This window comes from Anolis carolinensis, chromosome 2 (genome assembly GCF_035594765.1).
Source record: "Anolis carolinensis isolate JA03-04 chromosome 2, rAnoCar3.1.pri, whole genome shotgun sequence".
Taxonomy (NCBI): domain Eukaryota; kingdom Metazoa; phylum Chordata; class Lepidosauria; order Squamata; family Dactyloidae; genus Anolis; species Anolis carolinensis.
Window position 1 is genome coordinate 229,400,243 of NC_085842.1, and position 21,452 is coordinate 229,421,694.

The following is a 21,452-nucleotide window of genomic DNA, read 5'->3' on the forward strand; positions in this document are numbered from 1 at the left end:
ACAATGAAGTTTTAATTCATAGAAGCATAGAGTTGGAAGAGACCACATGGGCCATCTAGTCCAATCCCCTTCCATGCAGGAAAAGCACAAAGTACCTGACAGATGGCCATCCAGCCTCTGTTTAAAAGCCTCCAAGGAAGGAGCTTCCACCACAATCCGAGGCAGAGAGTTCCACTGTTATACAGTTCTTACAGTCAGGAAGTTCTTCCTAATGTTCAAGTGGAATCTCCTCTCCTGTAATTTTAACCCATTGCTCTGAGTCCTTGTCTCCAGGGCAGCAGAAAATAAGCCTGCTCCCTCTTCCTCATGGCATCCTTTCACATATTATACATGGTTGTCATGTCTCCTCTCGACTCCTCTGCAGGCTAAACACAGCTCTTTAAGCCACTCCTTATAGAGCATTATTTCAGAGAGGTTTATTCAGGTTGAGTGGCAGATACACTACTTCCCCTGATTGCTCTGATAGTTTGCAGGAACTTTTATAGGACATTTGGGTTTATGTAGGGAGATCCAGGAGACGTCCATGAGCACAGCATGAGCTTTATGGGCTAAAATTCTACATCATGGTTAACAGTGCATAGCTTTACACATTCATACTTACGTTGCAGAGACTCAATAAAACGCTGTCAGTGAATTGCAAAAACGTATGATAGAGAATCAGCCAGAGACACCTAATGAACAATGGCTTGGGTTATGATGTACATGGATCATTCCTGTGCCTACAGTTATGCAATGGATACCATGTAGTAATGTCACAGGAGTCCCTTGGTGAAGAGTGGACATTGTGTAATAGCTCACTTTTTTTCCTGTACATGGAGGGCCACTTAGGTTGACACAGGCCCCATCTATGCCAGCCAATCAATGCGGTTCAAAGTGAGTTTCAAACTGCAGCAGCCAGACAACAAACTACCGCACAAGAAAGCCCTTCATCTGCATCAGTGTTCTGTGATTTGTGTAATCATTATCTGGGCCTCATACTGGTTCCATGATTTCCAATATTATCATCTGCACAGTGAAACCACTTTATTTAATACCAGTTTGAAACTGTGTAGATGGAGCTGTAGCCTTCCACAGAAGGGCAACCATTATCTTTTGTTTAAGAGAAGGTATAGCAATTTACCATTACAGTATAAAACATGGAAATTAGCAATCTGCTGATCTTTCTGATGTCACAAGATTGCTATTCTCATCAGCTGTAGCCACTTGTCAGCAAAGCCAACAATGAGTAAAAATGAAAGCTGAAATTAACAACTTTACAGTCATAACATGCCTATCTCCAGTTCTGAAGTATAATTACTGCATATTCCTCTAACTTTTACATTGTGAAATGCTAAGGTGGTCTAGGCTTCTTGAAACAGATAATGCAAAAACTTTTACTTTGACAGATACTTTTTACTGCTTTACCTTATCTGATTATAGGGGGAAAACAGGATGATGTCTGGTATGCCAGGAAAGCTATATTTTGTGTGTTCAGGTGTTCTATGGGCTTTTTCCTTTTTAATTGTCTTTTTGCAAAATGTTCCTTCAGAATACATATGGCTCTATCTTTCTATGGATTCAGTGATAACCTTCCCAATGTTGAAGAAGTGCAGTGTTATCTGCAACCAGCCAGATTGCAATAATAATGCAGGAGAGTATGAGCTATCTCATTCATATTGATGAGATGTTCATTCTAAAGTCTAATCAGTTATACCTAAATGTCAGCATTATTTCTTAGTTCCTTATCAGAAACATGCAGCTCGGGTGCTTATCCTTTGTTCCTGTACATTTAGAAATATAGCTGCAATACGAAGTATGCAAATGAGACTTTGAGATCTGAATGTGCTAATTTTATTCTGGGAAATTTCCTTCCTCAGGAGGTGCTCAGCCAAAATTCCAGTGTGTCATCATAAGATTTCAGGCATTCCCCACTTCAGTAGATATGTGTTACTTGATAATAAAAGTAACTTTTGTTGCAATTCTATGCACACTTATCTGAGAGTTTGTCTCACTAAACTCAGATGTACATTTGCAGATGCATAATATTGCACTATTTGCCTTTATCTGCCCCCAGTGTTACAGTGGCTTAAACCCTTGTGCAAGCAGGACCGATGACTTGAAGGTTGGGTTGCTGAACTGAAGGTTGCTGGTTCGAATCCAACCTAGGGAGAGCGCAGATGAGCTCCCTCTGTCAGCTCCAGCTCCATGTGGGGACGACAGAAGCCTCTCACAAGGATGGTTAAAAAATCAAAACATCCGGGCATCCCATGGGCAACATCCTTGCAGACGGCCCATTCTCTCACACCAGAAGCAATTTGCAGTTTCTCAAGTCGCTCCTGATACAAAAAAAAAATAGTCTTGGAACATATATTGTTATGCTTTATTATTTGTGAAGTTGTCTTTTCAAAATAATCTAACAGATGATTAACAGTTTAGGAATGTTATCCCATATCCTACAATGTGCATTACATCTTTTAACAGCATCCAGAATTCTTCAGTGAAGAGGCTGTACTTTCCCAAAATATTTCGGATGAGCTATAGAAGACTTGAAAGTGCTATTAGACTAGTGCTTAATTCCCTTGAACTAGTGCCTATATGTAATTTAGGAAAGATGTTGGATTCAAGACCTTTAAAACAGTGAGACCAAAAGCATTTCTTCTTAAACTGTGGGTCGTGACCCCAAATGGGGTTCACTTTGCTCAATGTTAGGGTCCCAAAATTTGGCAACAGTAAGTTTTCTGAATGTCACTTAAACATTTACATGAATTTGTTGTGCAGTGTTTACAGTCCACTCTGCAGAGGATGCTTCAGCTATACTTCATAAAAAAGGAAATCAGCCTGTTTAGCAAGCCTTGCAAATACTGATTTCTTATTAGCAAATGTTTGATTTAACCCCTATTTTAGGAATAAAGTTACGGGGGTCACGTAAAATAATTATTGGGTGAAAAGGTGTTGTGAGTAGAAAAGTTTTAAAAGCTCTGATCAAAATGATGGAAGACGAGACCGTTATTTTCAAGACCACATTATCTTTAAGAAAGCAGGTTTTGCTAGTTCTTCACTGTTGTATGTCATACTTACAAGAATCCCTTTTCCTTATTCAATTTGTAAAGATATGGGAGCTTATTCGACCTTTTCCCTTTACTCGTTCTATCCTTGCCAATTATTTTTTCAAAACAGAATTTCTGAAATAAGTAGTCATGGAATAGTTTGCAGAAAAATAATAATAGTTTTGTAGTGACACATTAAAGACAAAATATCAGTACAGTACATGTTTTTATATCACCCATAAACTCCCATGATGTGTAATTTTCTTATCATTTATTATTTACTTTGTTTTTATCCTACCATTCTCCTGATATAGGGACTCTGAGTGGTTAAGGTGCTATATGACTCTTGGTTGCTTTTTAGAAATTATCTGTTGTCTACGCTGATAGTGTCAGCCCCTCAGGCCAGAGACGAACAGCATCAGAAGCTTCAAGGATAGCTTAAAATAACCAGATGTTTGTTGGACTAAGAGGAAAAAGAAAAAAACCCAGAATGGACATTCATATGGGAACCAGCCTATCTTGTATAGGATGAACAATAGCTGACATTCGAACAATGGTTTTATAGTTCACCTTATCTCTACCAACTGGCACCATCATTTTGTGGCCTCATCCCCCTAAATTACTCTATACAGATGATGCAGTACTTTTATCATTGACGTGTCAGTCTGAGACGGCTTCTAAAAATGCTGGATGTGTCTTGTAATAGTTAACCTCTGGCAATTAATTATGATAAAGCTAAAGTGCTAGTATTTCCTTGAAAAAGATGCAAATACCGCTGGCAAATCAATGGGCACCCAATAGAACTGAAGGGGCAAAAATGTAAAAGATATAAAAATACTCCTCTTAATCCAAAGTCAAAAGCAGGAGGACCCAATTCTCTCACACCGCAAGCAACTTGCGGTTTCTCAAGTCTCTCCTGACACAAAAAAACACAAAAAAACCTTTGGGTTACACAAAAGCCAAAGAAAATATATGACAGAGTATTTGGGATATTGAGTTGCAAAACTACCTAAACGCAGCTTCTATTTTTCCAGTCTTCACAGGCAATGGAAGGGTTCTTCTTCTTACAGAGTACTTAAGCAATCTAATTATCCCAAAATATAGGTAAGCATTCCTGTTGGCTAAATTCAATGGGCTCCCCTTTGCAGTACTGGAGAGAAAATACAACAGTGTACCATACTGTGAATGCCTATGTCCCTGTGAGGCTGAGGCAGTCGAAATTGTGGGGCACATTATATTGTATTGCTCTTTCTACCGAGACCTTCCACAACATTTTATTAATGCAATTTTACAAAGTTTACTAGGGAGACTGGAAAGGTTTTATATTGATTATCTTTTGGCTGACCAATCTTCTGAAATTACTGTCAAAGTTGCTAGCTTCTATGCAGCAGCAATAGCTTGCCAACACAAGATGCTGCCAAAGTCTTATAAGGTTTTATTAGTTTATATTTGCTTTAATAGTTGTTACTTGAACATAGGTAAAAGGTAAAGGTTTCCCCTGACATTAAGTCCAGTCGTGTCTGACTCTGGGGGTTGGTGCTCATCTCCATTTCTAAGCCGAAGAGCCGGCGTTGTCCGTAGACACCTCCAAGGTCATGTAGCTGGCATGACTGCATGGAGTGTTACCTTCCCGCCGGAGCGGTACCTATCGATTTGCTCATATTTGCATGTTTCCGAACTGCTAGGTTGGCAGAAGCTGGAGCTAACAGCGGGAGGGCGCTCACTCCACTCTACGGATTCGAACCTGCAACCTCCCGGTCTGCAAGTTCAGCAGCTCAGCGCTTTAACACGCTGCGCCATTGGGGGCTCTTATTTGAACATACAGATATTTAATACTGTTTTAGCTCTCATACTTAATACCGTCTCTTAACTCTGGTTTTACAAGCTGTATTTTAATGCTTGAACTTATGTTTTATTTACCCTTTACTGTTTATTTTAATGTTAGTCATTGCCCATAATAAATATTTGATTTTGACTCTTCTGGCCAATGAGAAATGGACATCTGTCTTCTCTTCACTTGTCTGGTCAAGAGTATGGCTTTGCTTGATCACCTCTTTCCCTGCTCCCTAAATATGGACATGTGGGCATTTCAGGCAAAAAGCAGCTGTCAATCATACCCACTATTTGGGTCAATCATACCCATAAAGCAAAGAGGACAGAAGCCTGAGTGTTCTTTGCATGACTCAGGAATTTCTGCTGATTACATTAATGTCAGTTTTTATAATTTTATTAGATTTTATGTGTAATGACTATGTTTATAACGTCTACCTTTATTGAGTGTTGTTTTTGCGTTTCATATGTTGTTCGCCACTTTGAGTCCTGAGCCGCGAGAAAAATAAATAAATAAATTTGCAGGCTTGTGTAACTATTTTTAAAACCTTTTCTCTCTCTTTTATGTGACTTCAACAATCTTTCTCACACCCTGGACATTCCACAGATATATAAACCCTACTTGCCTAGTAGCATATACAACAACCTATAAGTAGCATATACAACATCTAGTTTCCACCAGCCCTCACAACCTCTGAGGATGCCTGCCATAGATGTGGGCGAAATGCCAGGAGAGAATGCTTCTGGAACATGGCCATAGAGCCCAGAAAACTCATAGCAACCCAATAATAATAATAATAATAATAAAACCACATTTTACTAATTGCATGTTACATTTCTATATCGTGTTTACATTTTGTAGGTTTCAAACTGTATTGATTTTAAGGTGGCTCCCCAAAAGAGAAAAGAATGGCTCAAAAATATAATGGTACTAGCTGTGCCCAGCCACGCGTTGTTGTGGTGAAATATGGTGGTATGGGAAATAAAGTATTGAGGAATTGGTGGTAGTTAAGGTAAAGGGTAAAGGTTTTCCCCTGACATTAAGTCCATTATAAATGGGTTATATAGCTGTGTGGAAGGGCCTTGAGTCTACTTCCATATAATCCAGTTCAAATCAGATAATCTATATTTTATAGGCAGTATGGAAGAGGCCTAGTGAGGCCTAACTGTGCCTGTCCCCTGGGCTGAGTGGGTTGCTAGGAGACCAAGTGGGCGGAGCTTAGCCTTCTAACTGGCAGCAATTGGATAAAAAACATTATTCCTCTCCCTCTAATTAGGACTTTATTTTTCTTTTCTTTTTGTTATATGAACGTAGAGGCATGGATGAGGGGTTGTGCTGCCAAGCTTAGTGTTTCTGGGATATATAGTTTTGTTGTTTTGTCCTAGGCCGAAATTTCATTACCCTTTTATATATATAGATTGCAGTAGTAAGAATTAAACTACACAGCTGGGTGACAAAACAATGCTTAGGTAAATTGTATGGCAAACTACAAGAATGAATTGCATTGTGGCTGATACTAGGGGTACTAGGGGTTCTTTCCTCTTATTTTCAGTACATGTTTAAACAACAGCGCCAAAGTTAGAAAGAGTCAGAAGGAAGACCTTCCAATACCAAGGATACCAGGAAGCTTCCTTTCCCTACCAAGAAATGCACCGAGAGGCTCTAACATTCCTAGCTCTATGTTCGCTGGTGACGCCGTCATTCGGGCGCCGCGTTCAGAGGGCATCATTCCTGTGGCGAAGATGGCGGATGTTTCTTAAAGAAACAGGCCTCGTCTTCGGAAAGAGAGGGACGTCATGACGGGCCGCAAGTTCCCGAAGGAGAAGAAGCGGCACCGCTCCCGTTTGGGCGGCCCCGAAGAAGGGGGCGGAGGAGGAGGCGGCAGCGAGCGGAAACGGCGCAGCACCGAATCGCTACACGGCGCCAGCGAGGTAAAACGCCCCAGCAACCACAGAATGGGCGATGAAGAGGGCGGTAGAGGTGCGCATGTGCGAAATGCTCCCGCTGAAAGGCTTTTTTGTTTTATTACGCATGCGCGGGATTGAACGGATTGTGTTGTCTTTCTCTGTTGGGAGTCATGGTATTCCACGCGTTGGGTGCATCTAAACTAGGCATGGGCAAATTTGGGCCCTCCATGTGTTTTGGACTTCAACTCCCACAATTCCTAACAGCCGGTAGGAATTGTGGGAGTTGAAGTCCAAAACACCTGGAGGGCCTAAGTTTGCCCATGCCTGATCTACACTGAAGAATTGATACAGTTGTCATGAATGCGTTGTAAACAAAGGTTCTTATTGTAATTTCAGTGTGAGGATATATCAGAGCAACTTTTACACAAAGCAGGACATTAGACAAAAAGATTCTATACAACGACATTGGATACACAATCTATTCTATAGCTACATTGGCTAACAAAGTAAATCAATCAGAAGTCAGCCATAACAGACCTGGATGAACCAACCTGGGCACAGCATATTATTTGAGAACACAGAAATGCTGGGTCAGTCTAACAACCACCATGTTAGACTACACAGAGAAGCCATTGAAATCCACACAAACATGCACAATTTCAACAGAAAGGAGGAAACCATGAAAAGGAAGAAATCTGGCTACTAGCATTTAAAAACTCTAAAATCAGGACAGCAAATAAAGAACAACACTCAGAAAACGGGGATTCCAAACAAGAAACAATCAGGGCCAGCTAACCCCTCCCAACAAAGGATTCCCCCAGACAAGAAGCAGCTAGTCTTTGAAGCTGGAAGGCTGTTCAGTGCTAATCAAGGTGGTCAATTGCAACATTCACACTTGCCTCCAACAGACAAGTGTTCTTTCTCCCACCCTGGACATATAAACCTCACTTGCCTAGTTGCCAACAGACGTCACAACCTCTGAGGATGCCTGCTATAGATGTAGGCGAAACATCAGGAGAGAATGTTTATGGAACACAGCCATACAACCCGGAAAACTCACAGCAACCTAAAGGGGATTTCCTTTTTATTTTGCATTCACGTTATTCATTCATCTGTTCCTACTCTAAATATCTCAGCGTCACCTTAGATCGAACACTAACATTTAGGAAACACCATGCGAATGCCAAGCACAAAGTAGCTGCACACAATAACATCCTGAAGAAACTCACTGAGAGTGCATGACCCAAAATTAATAAGAACATCAGCCTTGGCTTTTTCTTACTCAACTGCTGAGTATGCCTGCCCTGTCTGACATAGATCTGCCTATGTGAAGCAGGTGAATATAGCACTGAATGAAACATGTAGAATAATCACAGGATGTCTCAAACCTATACCTGCTGATAGACTTTATAAGTTAGCTGGCATTGCCCCCCCCCCCCCCCCCCCGGATGTGTAATGGAAAGTTGCTGCCAATTGCAAGAGAAATAAGATTGAACACTGAAAGACACTCACTGTATGGCTATCAGTCTCTTCCCATGGTGATGAAACAAACCACAGAGCACTGATGTACATTAAGGCTTGCTTTTGCATGCTTTTGTGAGAATTTGTCATATGGCTGCCACAGTTTGAAGCTAGATTCGAACTGCATTAAATGGTTAGAGTCTAACCTTCCCAGGAATGGAGTTTCACTGCCTGGAGGCAGCCACTAAGACGACCCTAACATTGCAAGTTCTGGAGCAGAGGGAAAGGACCCTCCAGTAAGGCCCCACGTGCACTACCATATAATCCAATTTTTGATCCTAGATTATCTGCTTTGAACTGGATTATATGGCAGTCTAGACTCATATAATCCAGTTCAAACAGATAATCTTGGATCAGATCCTAAGTAATATGGCAATGTAGATCCAGCCTAAGTGGGCTTTGCTCCTTTGGGACTTGTTGCCAAAGAGCCTTCAGTCTTTTCTGTCTTTGTGGTTTTTGTGCACTCTTACCCAGAAAAAAGTCCCACTGGGCACAGTGGAATATTGAGTAAGCAAACATGCATAGGATTATTTCCTGGATACAGAAAGGTAACTGGAGACATCTTCTGATTCTTTGTTCTTTTTATACATTCACCATAGCAAAGCACAAGGAATTATTTGGAAGTGGTAGATTGTAATATGTGACTGGTTTGGAAAAACATATGCTAAAGACCTTGCAGCTTGGAAAAGGCCATATGCTAATGATCAAGTGGCTCCTAATTATGTGTTTTGAACGCCAGCACAGACAGTCCCCATGGGACCTCATCAAATCCCATCATTTTCTCTTCTGCTTGTATGTGTGATGACACTCAGCTCTGTCTCTCTACCTCAGAACCTTTTCTTTCCTCCAATTAAGAATCTCTTAATGTCCCTCCATACTATTTTTCACTTGTTTACTTTATTGTTGTCTGAAGTTCAATTCGTCCAAGATTTGATATCTTCCTTTGTGAGCCTTCCTTTCGCCATTTTCTCTCTTGTTACAGCATGTAGCTTTTGCTTCATAACTGATCATCCTTTGGCAACCGTGACCATGATTTGGCAATGGGCATACCGAGCCCATTGCCAAATCATATGATTTTTCTGTTTGATTTGTTTCAAAAATATGTCCCTGTTCTGAGTATCTTGATTACTGTAGTCTTTTTTTTTTATATAGTGATGCTTATTTGCAGAATCTTAACAACGAACAGGTTTTATTTTGCATAAGGCTAAAGCCACTTTTTCAGAATAAATAACATTGCTTAGTCTTTAAGGTACCACAGGATTGTTGCCTTTGAGTTATCTTTCTGAAAATTAATCCTTCGTACTTTTCCTTTGCCCCATATCCTTCCATCACTTTATTACTAACATTCTGCTGCATTACTGCTGTTTTAATTGAATCAAAACTGGGCTCTGGGATTGCTTTTGATGTGCTTTTAGGAGTCTTTGAATGGTATTTTAATGTGTTTTAGAAAAGCATTTTTATCTTTTTATTATTATATTTGCTCATCACCTCAGGAGTTCTTGTTGATTGAGAGGCAATACAGAAAAACTTTAAACAAAAAACAAACAAACAAAAATATTTCACAGGGTTGTTGTGTGGATGACATGTGGGAGAGGAGAGGCATGTATGCTGCCTCATATTTTGAAGAAAGGTGGGATATAAATTACCATAAAAATTTAACTCGGTGGGGTTTTCATACATATGATTCTGCTGTCAGATCTGTAGACAAAACTTAGCTGCTGAGATTGCTATACAGTCAAACACGTTTTTAATAGGCACATAATTGAAACCATTTTCTCTGTCATTTTAGGAAACGAAATGTACTGCACAAGTTCCAGAGAAGGAAGATGTGAGGGAAGAACCCAGTGACATAGAAGAAGGTGGACTAGATCTCAGCGTGCAGCTAAAGCCAGTTAGTTTCTACATCACAGACAAGAAGGAAATGCTTCAGCAATGTTTTTATATCATAGGAGAAAAGAAATTGCAAAAAATGTTGCCAGACATTTTAAAGGTACTGAAATATAAAACTTTGTTTTTGGATTTTAAAAATGATGAAACCAGATCAGCTTATATCAGGGATGTTTGCATTCTTCTTTAACTGTAGTTTAAAGCAATGGTTTTTTAAAAAACTGTAATCTTCCAAAAGTTTTGGCCTTCAGCTATAAATATGGCCAATGTTTAGGAATTCTGGGAGTTAATTTTTGAGAACATTGGTGTGAAGAGAATATACTGTATGACCATTCTTGTTGCTTCTCTAGTAATGTATTATTATTAATATCTTTATATCCTGCCTTTCTCCTCGTGGGGACTCAAGGCAGCTAACAACCACACAATCTTATCACAATTTAAGACAAAGCAAATACAAAAATTAAAAATAAACACTTAATATTTCAGATGCTAAAGATGTGCCATTCATTTAAGCCAAAAGCGGAAGGCATTTCTCCACAGACAAAGCTCCTCACGGAAACACTCTGTAAATTTACCATCTAGAAGATTCAATACAAAAAGAAAAAAATAAGGAGAGGAACTCAGGAGGAGCCCCAGCATTGGTTAAAGTTACATATCAGTACTGATAACGATAGGTTGGGATGTAATCAGTTGAAGGAGGAGAGGAGCCAAAATGAAGCTGGTCTCTCAGCAAAGCTGATGGGCTGGACTTGTTTTCTCTCTGTCAGTTTGCTGCATCCTGATGGAGCATCCATTGCCAGACGGCAGTTGAGGGAGGGGACAGCCCTCTGAGGCCAGAGCTTTGTTATTTTCTGCCTTCAGGTAACTTATGCACCTGGCAATTTTGAATTAACATAGTCATAAAACTGATTATGTAATAAACATGTTATGTATATTATCCTCTCATAATTATATTTGTCATCATATCATAGGGTATCACTCGTGACCGAGTTTGATTGCCTTCCAAATGTAGGATCTTGGTGGTGGGTTTGCAAAAGACTGTAGAGCCCTAGTCTGGATCTACATGGCCTTTTGCCGCAAGGACATGGAAGGTGGCCCTGATAAGGGTTTGCTTGACACACCTTCCTCTTGGTACATTTCTCCCTTTCGCCTTCTATTTTTGCCTCTTCAAAATCCACAGCATTGTTGGTAACAGCTGACCTCCAGTTAGAATGCACGAGGGCCAGGGCTTCCCAGTATTTGTGCACAATCCTGAGTATTTGTATATAATCCTGATTGTGGCAGGGTTTTTTTTGTTGAATATTCAGTTTTAGGACTGAAGGCAACTGGAGCATTTATTGTTGGCTTTTAATCTTCCTTTTTAATAATAATAATAATAATAATAATAATAATAATAATAATAATAATAATACCGTAATAACAACAATGCATTTTATTTATTCCCTGTCTTTCATCACAGTTCAAAGATGTAGTTAAAATACATATCTTTAATTACTTGGCTAATCCGTTTTGGTGAGTTATACCTGCATATTGTCAACATTTTAATATTGTCAAGATGCTGATTTGATCTGCATTGGTTTGAAGATACTACTGACTTCAAACTACGCCAGTATGTTGAAAAGAAAATGCTGACAACAGGTAAATATAATGAATCATAAATCATGGCTTACCTTATGTAAGCAAGCATGCTGGTATATGGGCCTTCTTGCTTCCTGCCAACTTTAGTAGCTAAAAGCCCTAGACCAGTGGTTCTCAACCTGAGGTCCCCAGATGTTTTTGGCCATCAACTCCCAGAAATCCTAATAGCTGGTAAACTGGCTGGGATTTCTGAGAGTTGTAGGCCAAAAACATCTGGGGACCCCAGGTTGAGAACCACTGCCCTAGACTGATTATGATAGATTTGATATGCTTGTGATATTGAAAAGGTTGTCCTCTGTGGCCCTTCCTTCCACCCTCCGTCCATTCCCATTGGGGTCTGGATTTCGGTTATGTGATGTGAGGAGACAGTCCCTCTTCATGTGGCATTCCCCATAGTGCCAAAAGTTATTATGTCTCTTCCAATGTCTCCTCTTCTTCCTCTCCTTTGAAGTCCCCTTTCTTGCAGATCTTCCTCGCTTATGGAGGCTGCGAGGAATTTCCTTCCCTCCTTGTTTTCTTTTCTCTTTTCCTTTCAACAATTCCATTAAAAATTATTTATTTATTTATTTACAGTATTTATATTCCGCCCTTCTAACCCTGAAGGGGACTCAGGGTGGATTACGATGAACATATATATGGCAAACTTTCAATACCATCAGACAAACAACATAAAGTATAGACAAACACAGAGGCAATTTTAACATTTCCAGTTTCATGAGGATATGCTTGATTCCAGTCACAGGGGGAGCTGTTGCTTCATCATCCATGAGTGACACTGAGTGCTGTACTTCCTCATTCCTTTCCACGTGCTGCTGGCAGTTTTATGGTGTTGTAAATTAGTTAAATTAGCCTCCCACATAAAGCGTACCTAAATTTCCTAGTTGACAGATGCAACTATCTTTCGGGCTGCTTAGGTAAACAGCAAGCCAGGCTATTTAATGGTTGGGGGCTTAACTAGACATGGGCTTTCAACTCATGACCTCTTGGTCAGTAGTGATTTATTGCAGCTGGTTACTAGCCATCTGCGCCACAGCCCGACCCTGCTACTACTGTGGCAATGGCCACTAGTTGTGGCATACTCAGTCCCTCACCGAGTCTTGTTTTGCATTCAGGGCCATTCTAATGTCTTTGCATGCCCTGTTCTCTGCTTGTTTAGCACAACATCAGAACATGGAATACAAGGTAATTCTTCTTCTAACATCTAGACGTTAGGAAAATAACAACCTGGAGTTTCCAGTTTGGATGTCATGCTGAAAAGGCCAAGGCTTTCTGAAATACTCAAATGTGCTGGCTGAAAGTAGGGTAAAACAACTTACAGTTTAGTTAGTCAGGAATTCCTAAATTGTGTGATGTGTGTAAATTTCTAATTTGATATAAGTAATACACAAGTTAGATGCTCCTAAGACCACGAAGTACTCTCACCCCACCTCTCAGCCCCAGAGCAATAGCCCATGGGATTTTTTTTTTTGTGTCCCATTGATCTTGGGATGAGCTTCTTTCAAGCAGAAAGTGCTATGAGAAAGTCCGTCCACCCATCAGTTCCTTGGCTTGAAGGTGGTGCTTATTAAACACATTGTAAACCTCTTTTGGTTATGTCAGGGGTGACCCACTTCATTGGTGTGCCCACTTTGACCCCATTGGACAAACCAGAAGAGTTGTCACAACGTTTCTTGTTTGGGCCACTTTTCAGCCATTTTTGTAGATTGCATTTGTTAAGGAGTTGGCAGAGCCAGGCAAACCATAGCGTTTGTAATCTATTTGAACGTGTTTGGGATCTTTTGCTCTTTGGGAGCAAAAACAATCTGGAAATATTTTTAATAGGCAGTCTGGGTTTTTTTTTTTTTTTTGGTAGAGATTCCTGAAAGCCTGGAACTGCAAAATGGAACTTAAGGCTGAATGCGGCCCACCTCTACAGTTTTCCCACCACTGAATTCTGGGTTGAATTTTATCACTCTATCCAAAATTGTCCTTCAGCTATAAGTTGTTTAGAAAACATTGTAAATAATAAACAAATGCTATTACACATAGTTGCAAAGGAAAAGCATGCTTTTTATGATGATACACTAGAAATTGAACATCTTAAAAATAAAACCAGACAACTATGACCTTACCATATAACCCACCAATTAAAATATGTTTTTCCCAATTAAAATTGACTCTTTCACTGATTAATCAACTAAGCTGTACTTGATTAACCTACCAATTAAAGCTGGCAGTCTTTTTCAGGGTGCGCCCCTTGTATTTGTAAGCTGGTTCAATAGTAGCTCAGTAGGCATTAAGATCAGACGGCTACAAAAGCATTTTGTGTTTATATATTTGTCTCTGTGTGTGTTTTAATAAATACTCTTGTACAGCCCTCGAAATGGAGCAGGCTGGAAATGTAAATAACGTTAATTACTGTGGCATATGGAATAATGTAGTATATAATTATAGCATTTCCACGGGGATATTGAAATTCTTCTTTAATTGGACATAACGGCATCAGCTATGAATGTGGCAACTTGGCAGTTTATAAATAAGTCATTTATAATTAAAGAGAACACCACTCCCTAGAGATGCATGGCTTGCTTGCTAGGAAATAAAGTAACCACAACTTGAGGGCAGGCAGAATTTACAAAATAAATGGAAAACAACATCACTGGTGGTCGGCGTTCTTTAAGCAGATTCTCTATTGCAGACTCTACTCGTTATGAAAAAAATAGCCAGTATTGCAATTATGAGATTCCTCAGGAGGAAGGTTTTGTAATTGTTGGAAAGGGAAGAAAGTAAGTGCTCTTGCTTTGTTCCCCAAGGCTCTAGAACCAGCTCCATAGCAACATGTAGAGCTTGCCTGTTGGCTTGCTATAAGGTCAGTCACTGAGTTACAAACATTCGACTTACATCTAACTCTTAGTTAAGAATAGAGGCAAGACAACAGGATGAGGGAGAGATCTACCCCTAGGAAGGGAAATTTACTTCTCAAAGAGTTACCTTGAGGAAAAGCTTTCTCAACCAAAGCTTTCTCACCAATCCTTGTTTCCACACCAAGCCAAATTTTTCAAAATCCAATTATCACATGGACAGAAAGTGAGGTGAAATAATCTGAACAGGGGCACAGACAACAAAGCAAACACCATAGGGATATTAACCCTTCCCTATGCTATCCAAAGCATTGTGGGGTGTGTGTGTGTGTGGAGTTGCACTTAAAGAATGTACCGTTCTGACTTATATACAACTACAACTTAAGAGCACACCTACAAAATCTATCTTGTTCAGAACTTGGGGACTGCCTGTATAGATCTTTGTACTCTTTCTGTTATAAACCAACCTAGCAAAATATATTAATCCACAAACATTCTGTTTAGCGTGATCCCTCGCATATATTTGTGGCAAAAACTTGTGTATGTTGGGGGGGGGGGGGAATGATGAGATGTTAATGTAAGATTTAATTATATTTATTGTAGTTTAATTGTATTTTAACTTTATGCACAAATATTTAATTTTTAAAAAATTGGATTTGCTTTTGTATTTGTTTTAAATTAGTCTTAGGTTGTGTGGTTGCTCGCCTCCTTGAGTCCCCATGGGAGAAAGATGGGGTATAAAGTTAATAAAAATAAAAATAATAATATGTAATGGGGAACATTAATTAAAACTTCTCAATCTGCTGAAAAGCACTTAAATTGTTTGTACCCTTGCCACAGGAGTGGTTTGATAAAGAATCTAGACATTCCATTAAGCGGTTGAGGCAAGAAGCTGGAATGGTTTAGAGCAGTGGTTCTCAACCTGTGGGACCACCTGGGTGTTTTGGCCTACAACTCCCAGAAATCCCAGCCAGTTTACCAGCTGTTAGTATTTTTGGAAGTTGAAGGCCCAAACATCTGGGGACCCACAGGTTGAGAACCACTGGCTTAGAGGGACTAGAACAGACTATTGTGGGCTATCTTGTGGACCATTGTGAACTATCTTTTCAGATAAAAATAAAAAAATAATAAATTGGTTTCTTAGATATGAGAGTTTGGAGGGAGTTTCAGCCTTAAGTTAAAATCTGATCAACAGCCAGAGATAGTTATGATACTAACAACACCTTCACCATGATTAAGCATGGGATTTGTAGCAGGAAGGCAAACCATATTGCAGAGCTAATGCCAACTAGTAATGCTTACAAAAAGCCAGGTAGTCTCCAGAAATTTTGCTACCTGAAGCTGGATAGCAAACTGTACTTCTCCTCCATCCAAACTTAAGATTCATAGCCTACTAAGGCATAAACTCCCACAAACTCACAGGCTGGTCTCAGTGTCTGTCAGTACAGTGTAGACATGAGCAAAGTGCGTTTGGGATCATTTAATGAGAAAATAAGGATGATAATGAAAGAACTATGGTTAGGGTTGCTTGACTAGCAATGTTTTCCTTCTCAGAATAAATATGAATGCTTTGGAGATTATCTAAGACTGGGACTGATTCAGGAAAAAGGAAAATCTGTAACAAGTAAGAGAATAGGAGCAGGAAGAAGCCATATCCATGTGCTGGATTGCTGAATTTGATAAATGCTGTTATTTACGTAGTTTATTTAATTAATGTTTAGTATTTAGCTTTCAAAAATGTCTTTGTACTAATGTTGCTTTTGTAAAAAAAGAGTCATCATTTCCCCTAGAACTGTTCCATAGAAGAAATCAAAAAGCTTTGTCTTGATCAGCTGGAACTCATGTCTGAGAAAAAATTACTGAAAATTCTTGAAGGTAAGGAGTATATGCCAAACCGAAAATATGATGTACAGTAGAGTCTCACTTATCCAAGCTAAATGGGCCGGCAGAAGCTTGGATAACCGAATATCTTGGATAATAAGGAGGGATTAAGGAAAAGCCTATTAAACATCAAATTAGGTTATGATTTTACAAATTAAGCACCAAAACATCATGTTATACTACAAATTGGACAGAAAAAGTAGTTCAATACACAGTAATGCTATGTAGTAATTACTGTATTTACGAATTTAGCACCAAAATATCATGATTTATTGAAAACAATGACTACAAAAATGGCTTGGATTATCCAGAGGCTTGGATAAGCGAGGCTTGGATAAGTGAGACTCTACTGTATTAGATTGCATTCACTGTAAAAATTTTAGACTAATGCCCATCAAAGAAGTATGTCAGCAAATAAAATAATACATATTTTGGTACAAAAAATAGTAACTTGACTGAAGCACAATTCTGCTTGTGTCCACTTAGAAGTAAGTTCAGAAGAGTTAGATGGGATTTATTACCCTTCATGAATGGATCAGGTTGCATCCAAATACTTTAACTCTGTAGTTAGGCCTCAAATACATCTAATAAAATGGGACTTTTTGAAGCCTCAGCAAGCTTGAGGTTCTTTATTTCATGCATTTCAATCAGATCCATGATTCAGAGCACTCCAGATTGAGAAGCCAGAGCAGTTTATAGCAAAAGGAGTAACTATAGCAGATGATTTATGATTTTGAATCAGTAATCTTTGCTTTACTGCAGTGGAAAGCAATGTACATTTGTCAGATGCTAGTAGCAGCATTGGACCATTTTGGTTCATTGGTTGTTTAGATTTGTTTGTGCTATCTAGGGACAGGAATAAACTTTCATCCATCCCCACTATACTACAATTTTGCAAAAGCTGTTGTTTCTCACTGCAATTTGGCTGTGATCTACAATGTTGGTTTTGTTTTCAGTTATTTATATCACTCCATCAGCCACAGCACTTTCCAGGGTAGCATTAGCACAAAACAAAATATCCTAGAATAAAACAGTCTGGTCACCATCCTGATTTCACAGGGGGCAAAAAAGGACAACAGAATAAGGAAGGAGCAGACAATTATGTCATATCTCGAAGGTCCTTTTATACTTTGGGACACTTAAAGGCCTCCTGAACAAATAAAACAAAATCCCCAGAATAGTCAGAAATCCATTTCTAATTCTCAAAAAATGGCAATTTTTGATGTTAAAAATAGTAGGGAAAGATTTGAAATGAATTTAAAAGTAAATAAAGATTTTAAATATAGAAAGGCAGCATAGGAAGGTGTTTGGAATCATTGGCCAACTGGAATAGCATTGTCTACACTGTCACCAGCTGTGTCTACTGTTTTAAAGCAGAATATTTTCCAGAACTAATTAGATTTGAAATAAATGGAACCTGAAGCCTTCTATATGTACTACAATTTAATTAGTTTTTTCCTTAGCCATCTGACTTACGGTATATGAGGGCCAGCAATTCCCGCTTGTATCAGTTTCTAGCTGTTCATGAGCACCTTCAGGGTTGCTTCTCAGCCTTTGGTTTCAGACTATTTTTCCCATTCCCTTCCCAAACATATAAAACCAGTTGGTCGGCTGCAGAACAGAATGTAGAGTTGTTACATGATTAAAATAAATATGGGTCTTAGTGACAGAATGCTGGGTAGAGGTGAAAAGAATTAAATGTTGGTTAGAGAAAGTCCAGAAAAAGAAAGGATTGCAGTAGTGAAAGCGGGTGGTGACAGGGCTGTGAACCACTGCTTTGCTTCATAAATTTAAGGTATGCTTTTGAGCCAAGTAGAGGTTCTAATCAGAAGTGTAATCTATGTTTGCAATTATAAATGTGTGGATTATTGACAGTTCAGCTCTGTCAGTGGCTGATGCCACTGCTGAAGCTGCACCAATATCATATTGACGTTTCCCAAACCAAATGAAGAAAACATAGATAACTTTGAATCCTCATTGGAGGAAACTGATTTTTAGTCAGTGTTCCTACATGAGTATGTTTAGGTGTTTAAAAGATCACATAGTTTGTCAATGTGCATTTTTGTTGTGTAGCATACTGCCATGCTACCACTATTTGTAGATAACTAGAGCAATTACATCTATCTTGAAAGTATGGAGCCCCTGATAAATACCAAATGCAAGGCTATTTGATAATACAGTAGAGTCTCACTTATCCAAGCCCCACTTATCCAAGCCTCTGGATAATCCAAGCCATTTTTGTAGTCAATGTTTTCAATATATTGTGATATTTTGGTGCTAAATTCGTAAATACAGTAATTACAACATAACATTACTGCATATTGAACTACTTTTTCTGTCAAATTTGTTGTATAGCATGAAGTTTTGGTGCTTAATTTGTAAAATCAGAACCTAATTTGATGTTTAATAGGCTTTTCCTTAATCCCTCCTTATTATCCAAGATATTCGCTTATCCAAGCTTCTGCCGGCCCGTTTAGCTTGGATAAGTGAGACTCTACTGTATATGAAGTAAAAAGACATAACAAATAGGTAACGAGAGACACTTTGAACACATTAAAGGAAGCATGACTTCGTTTCTATCTAATACATAACTGGATGGTTGCAGCATTAAGGAAGCGTCTTCTTAAGAGTGGGGGTTATCCTTATATTAAGCTTGCTCTGTAAACTGAAGAAACCACCAGCAAAGGTTGCTTCATAAGCTGCTTTGCATGCAGTATTTATTTATAGTTTACCATAAATAATTCTGTAGCCTCTAAAGCTAATTTTTAACAATTTAGTGTGCACGTGTTAGCTTTGTAGTTTTCACTTTCCGATTTTTCTTGGAGAAGTTCCCAGTAGTTTTATATGTATTTCCAGAGGCATTCAGAGCTATATTCTCGCTATAGATGTTTTGGTGTCATGTTGTGATACACTACAAGGTCCTTGAACAGACTTGGCAGCCAGCATTTCTTTCTTTTTCTTCTTTTTCTTTCAAGAAACAAGAACACATTTCTTCTGTAAGGTGCCAGTATATCAGTTCAACTTGGACGGCTATAGATATACTTATAAAAAAGATTGGAATTAATATTATATGATCTGTGTGGTAAAGACTCTTTGGGTAGGTTAGGGTGAGCAACTTCAAAGGCAGTTGTGGCCATTCACTCTGAAAGCTGTATCAGTACAGCTGGAAGTGACTTTGCATCAGTCTCCCACCCCTAGATTCACCCTAATAATCCTCTATATATAGTTTAATCTGTATTATTTTTATTGTATCTTTTATTTTAATGTTTGTATTTTGTGGATTTTATAGAGAATGCAATTTTTAATTTGAGTCTTAATGTCAAGGACAGAACGCCACAAGATTCAAAGTAACAGAGTTTATTAGATTACAGAACTCAAAAATGCCCGTAAAACACAAGGGCCAGGCAATTTTTGCCTTTAGGAGCAAAAAGGGGCAAAAGTAAATGTTCAAAAGATAAACCGGATTAAACCGGAGTTTAATCCGGGTAAAAACAAACTGCTTTCTTCAGCCTGGGTATAAACAAAACGAAAGCCAAGGAACAAAAGATACAAAGAATGCAACTAATTGGCAGCAGATTCCTCTCTGCTGCCAACACTGTTTTTAGAGTAACTTGCGTCGCTCCCACACACACAGCAGACAGGATTCCAACACGAACAAATCAGCCAGGGATTTTAGCAGTAGAGTAGACCAGTTCCGTTCCGTAGATCAAAGCCAGAAGCAGACGTTTGTAGTTTTTCCAAGTCCAAGAAGGGGGGGAAGACAAGCCGTGGTCAGTTCAGTCCGAGTTCTCAAAGCAGGAGATGGCGTCCGTCAAGAAGACGACGGAAGGTCAAGCTAATAAGAGTAAGCACAGGTTTGCACAAACAAATGCCCACACAATCCCTCCCGCCGTCTGACCCTGGATTCCAATCAACTTACGTCTCAGCACAGGAAAGCACACAAGTCTTCAGGGAAGCGTCCCACACACACACACGAATCCCAAGCGTTTGCCCAGATTACCTTGCCCGACGCAATTTGCAATTGCTCCCAAGCCCCATTTTATGCCAGTTACAAATCCTCATCACTGTCAGCTGTCCTCCTTAACCCGGGCGTTTCCTCATCACTTTCCTCGTCAGAGCTGGAACACCTCTGACTACGCCCAACAGCATCTCCAGCTGTGGATCCCGTCCCATCCCTCCAGCTAAGCCATGGGTCTAATCCTGAAGGTCCCCATTCATCTTCTGTCCCATCATGGCCAGTGGCACCCAATTCCTCCCTTACCCGAGTCCAATCCATCTCGTCCTCCTCTGAGCTAACCAGCCCTTCCTCCATTCTCTCCGTAAACCCTTCGAAAGACTCTTCGTCAGATGGTGCTGCAAATATGTCTCGCAGTCTTTTTCTCTCTCGCTCCTCGAGAGTATCTGACTCTCGAGGAGTCTTACGCCCACGTCTGTCAGTAACAGAGCCATGAGGCTCAATCATAACACTATCCCCTCTCACAAAGGCCTCCTCCCCCGATGGCGGAGAAGTGGCAGTGATACCCTCCGCTATAGCACCACGACGACTAGAGGTATCAAGTTTCAACAGCGAACGAAGAAAGACTGGATGGACCTTTAAACTAGACGGTAAACGCAAACGAAACGCAACAGAAGAAATCTTTTTAACGATAGGAAAGGGACCCAAATACCGAGGCGCAAACTTTCCCCCAGCCTGTTTAATATGTTTGGAAGATAACCACACCAAATCCCCTTCTTCCAACTCCTCCCCTGCCTGCCTGTGGCGGTCAGCCTGAGTCTTCTGCGTTGCCTTAGCTTCCAGCAGTAAGCGACGGGCAACATCATGCAATGCAGCCATTTCCGAAGAGCGGTACACAGGGTCCGAAGAGACCACATTGGTCGACGGCGCCACACCTCCCCGTGGGTGAAAACCATAAGTTAGCTC

The 21,452-nt window shown here is 39.7% G+C and overlaps 1 protein-coding gene and 1 long non-coding RNA gene across 3 annotated transcripts in view; one reads left to right on the plus strand and one right to left on the minus strand.

Moving 5' to 3' along the window:
• Positions 1–1,816: 1,816 nt before the first annotated feature.
• LOC134296581 (uncharacterized) lies at positions 1,817–6,585 on the minus strand. Its single transcript, XR_010003378.1, has 2 exons — positions 6,478–6,585; positions 1,817–3,161 (listed from the first exon to the last, which is right to left on the minus strand). It is a non-coding gene; the product is annotated as an uncharacterized LOC134296581 (long non-coding RNA).
• caap1 (caspase activity and apoptosis inhibitor 1) overlaps positions 6,548–21,452 on the plus strand; it is a 42,901-nt gene continuing 27,996 nt past the window's right edge. Inside the window, exons 1-3 of one of the 2 annotated variants that reach the window (XM_003216616.4) lie at positions 6,548–6,788; positions 10,075–10,275; positions 16,441–16,525. In XM_003216616.4, the coding sequence (XP_003216664.1) occupies positions 6,654–6,788; positions 10,075–10,275; positions 16,441–16,525 (421 nt within the window). In that variant the 5' untranslated portion in view covers positions 6,548–6,653. Of the gene's footprint in view, positions 6,838–10,074; positions 10,276–16,440; positions 16,526–21,452 lie in introns of both variants that reach the window. The other variant, XM_008103464.3, reaches the window with a different exon arrangement.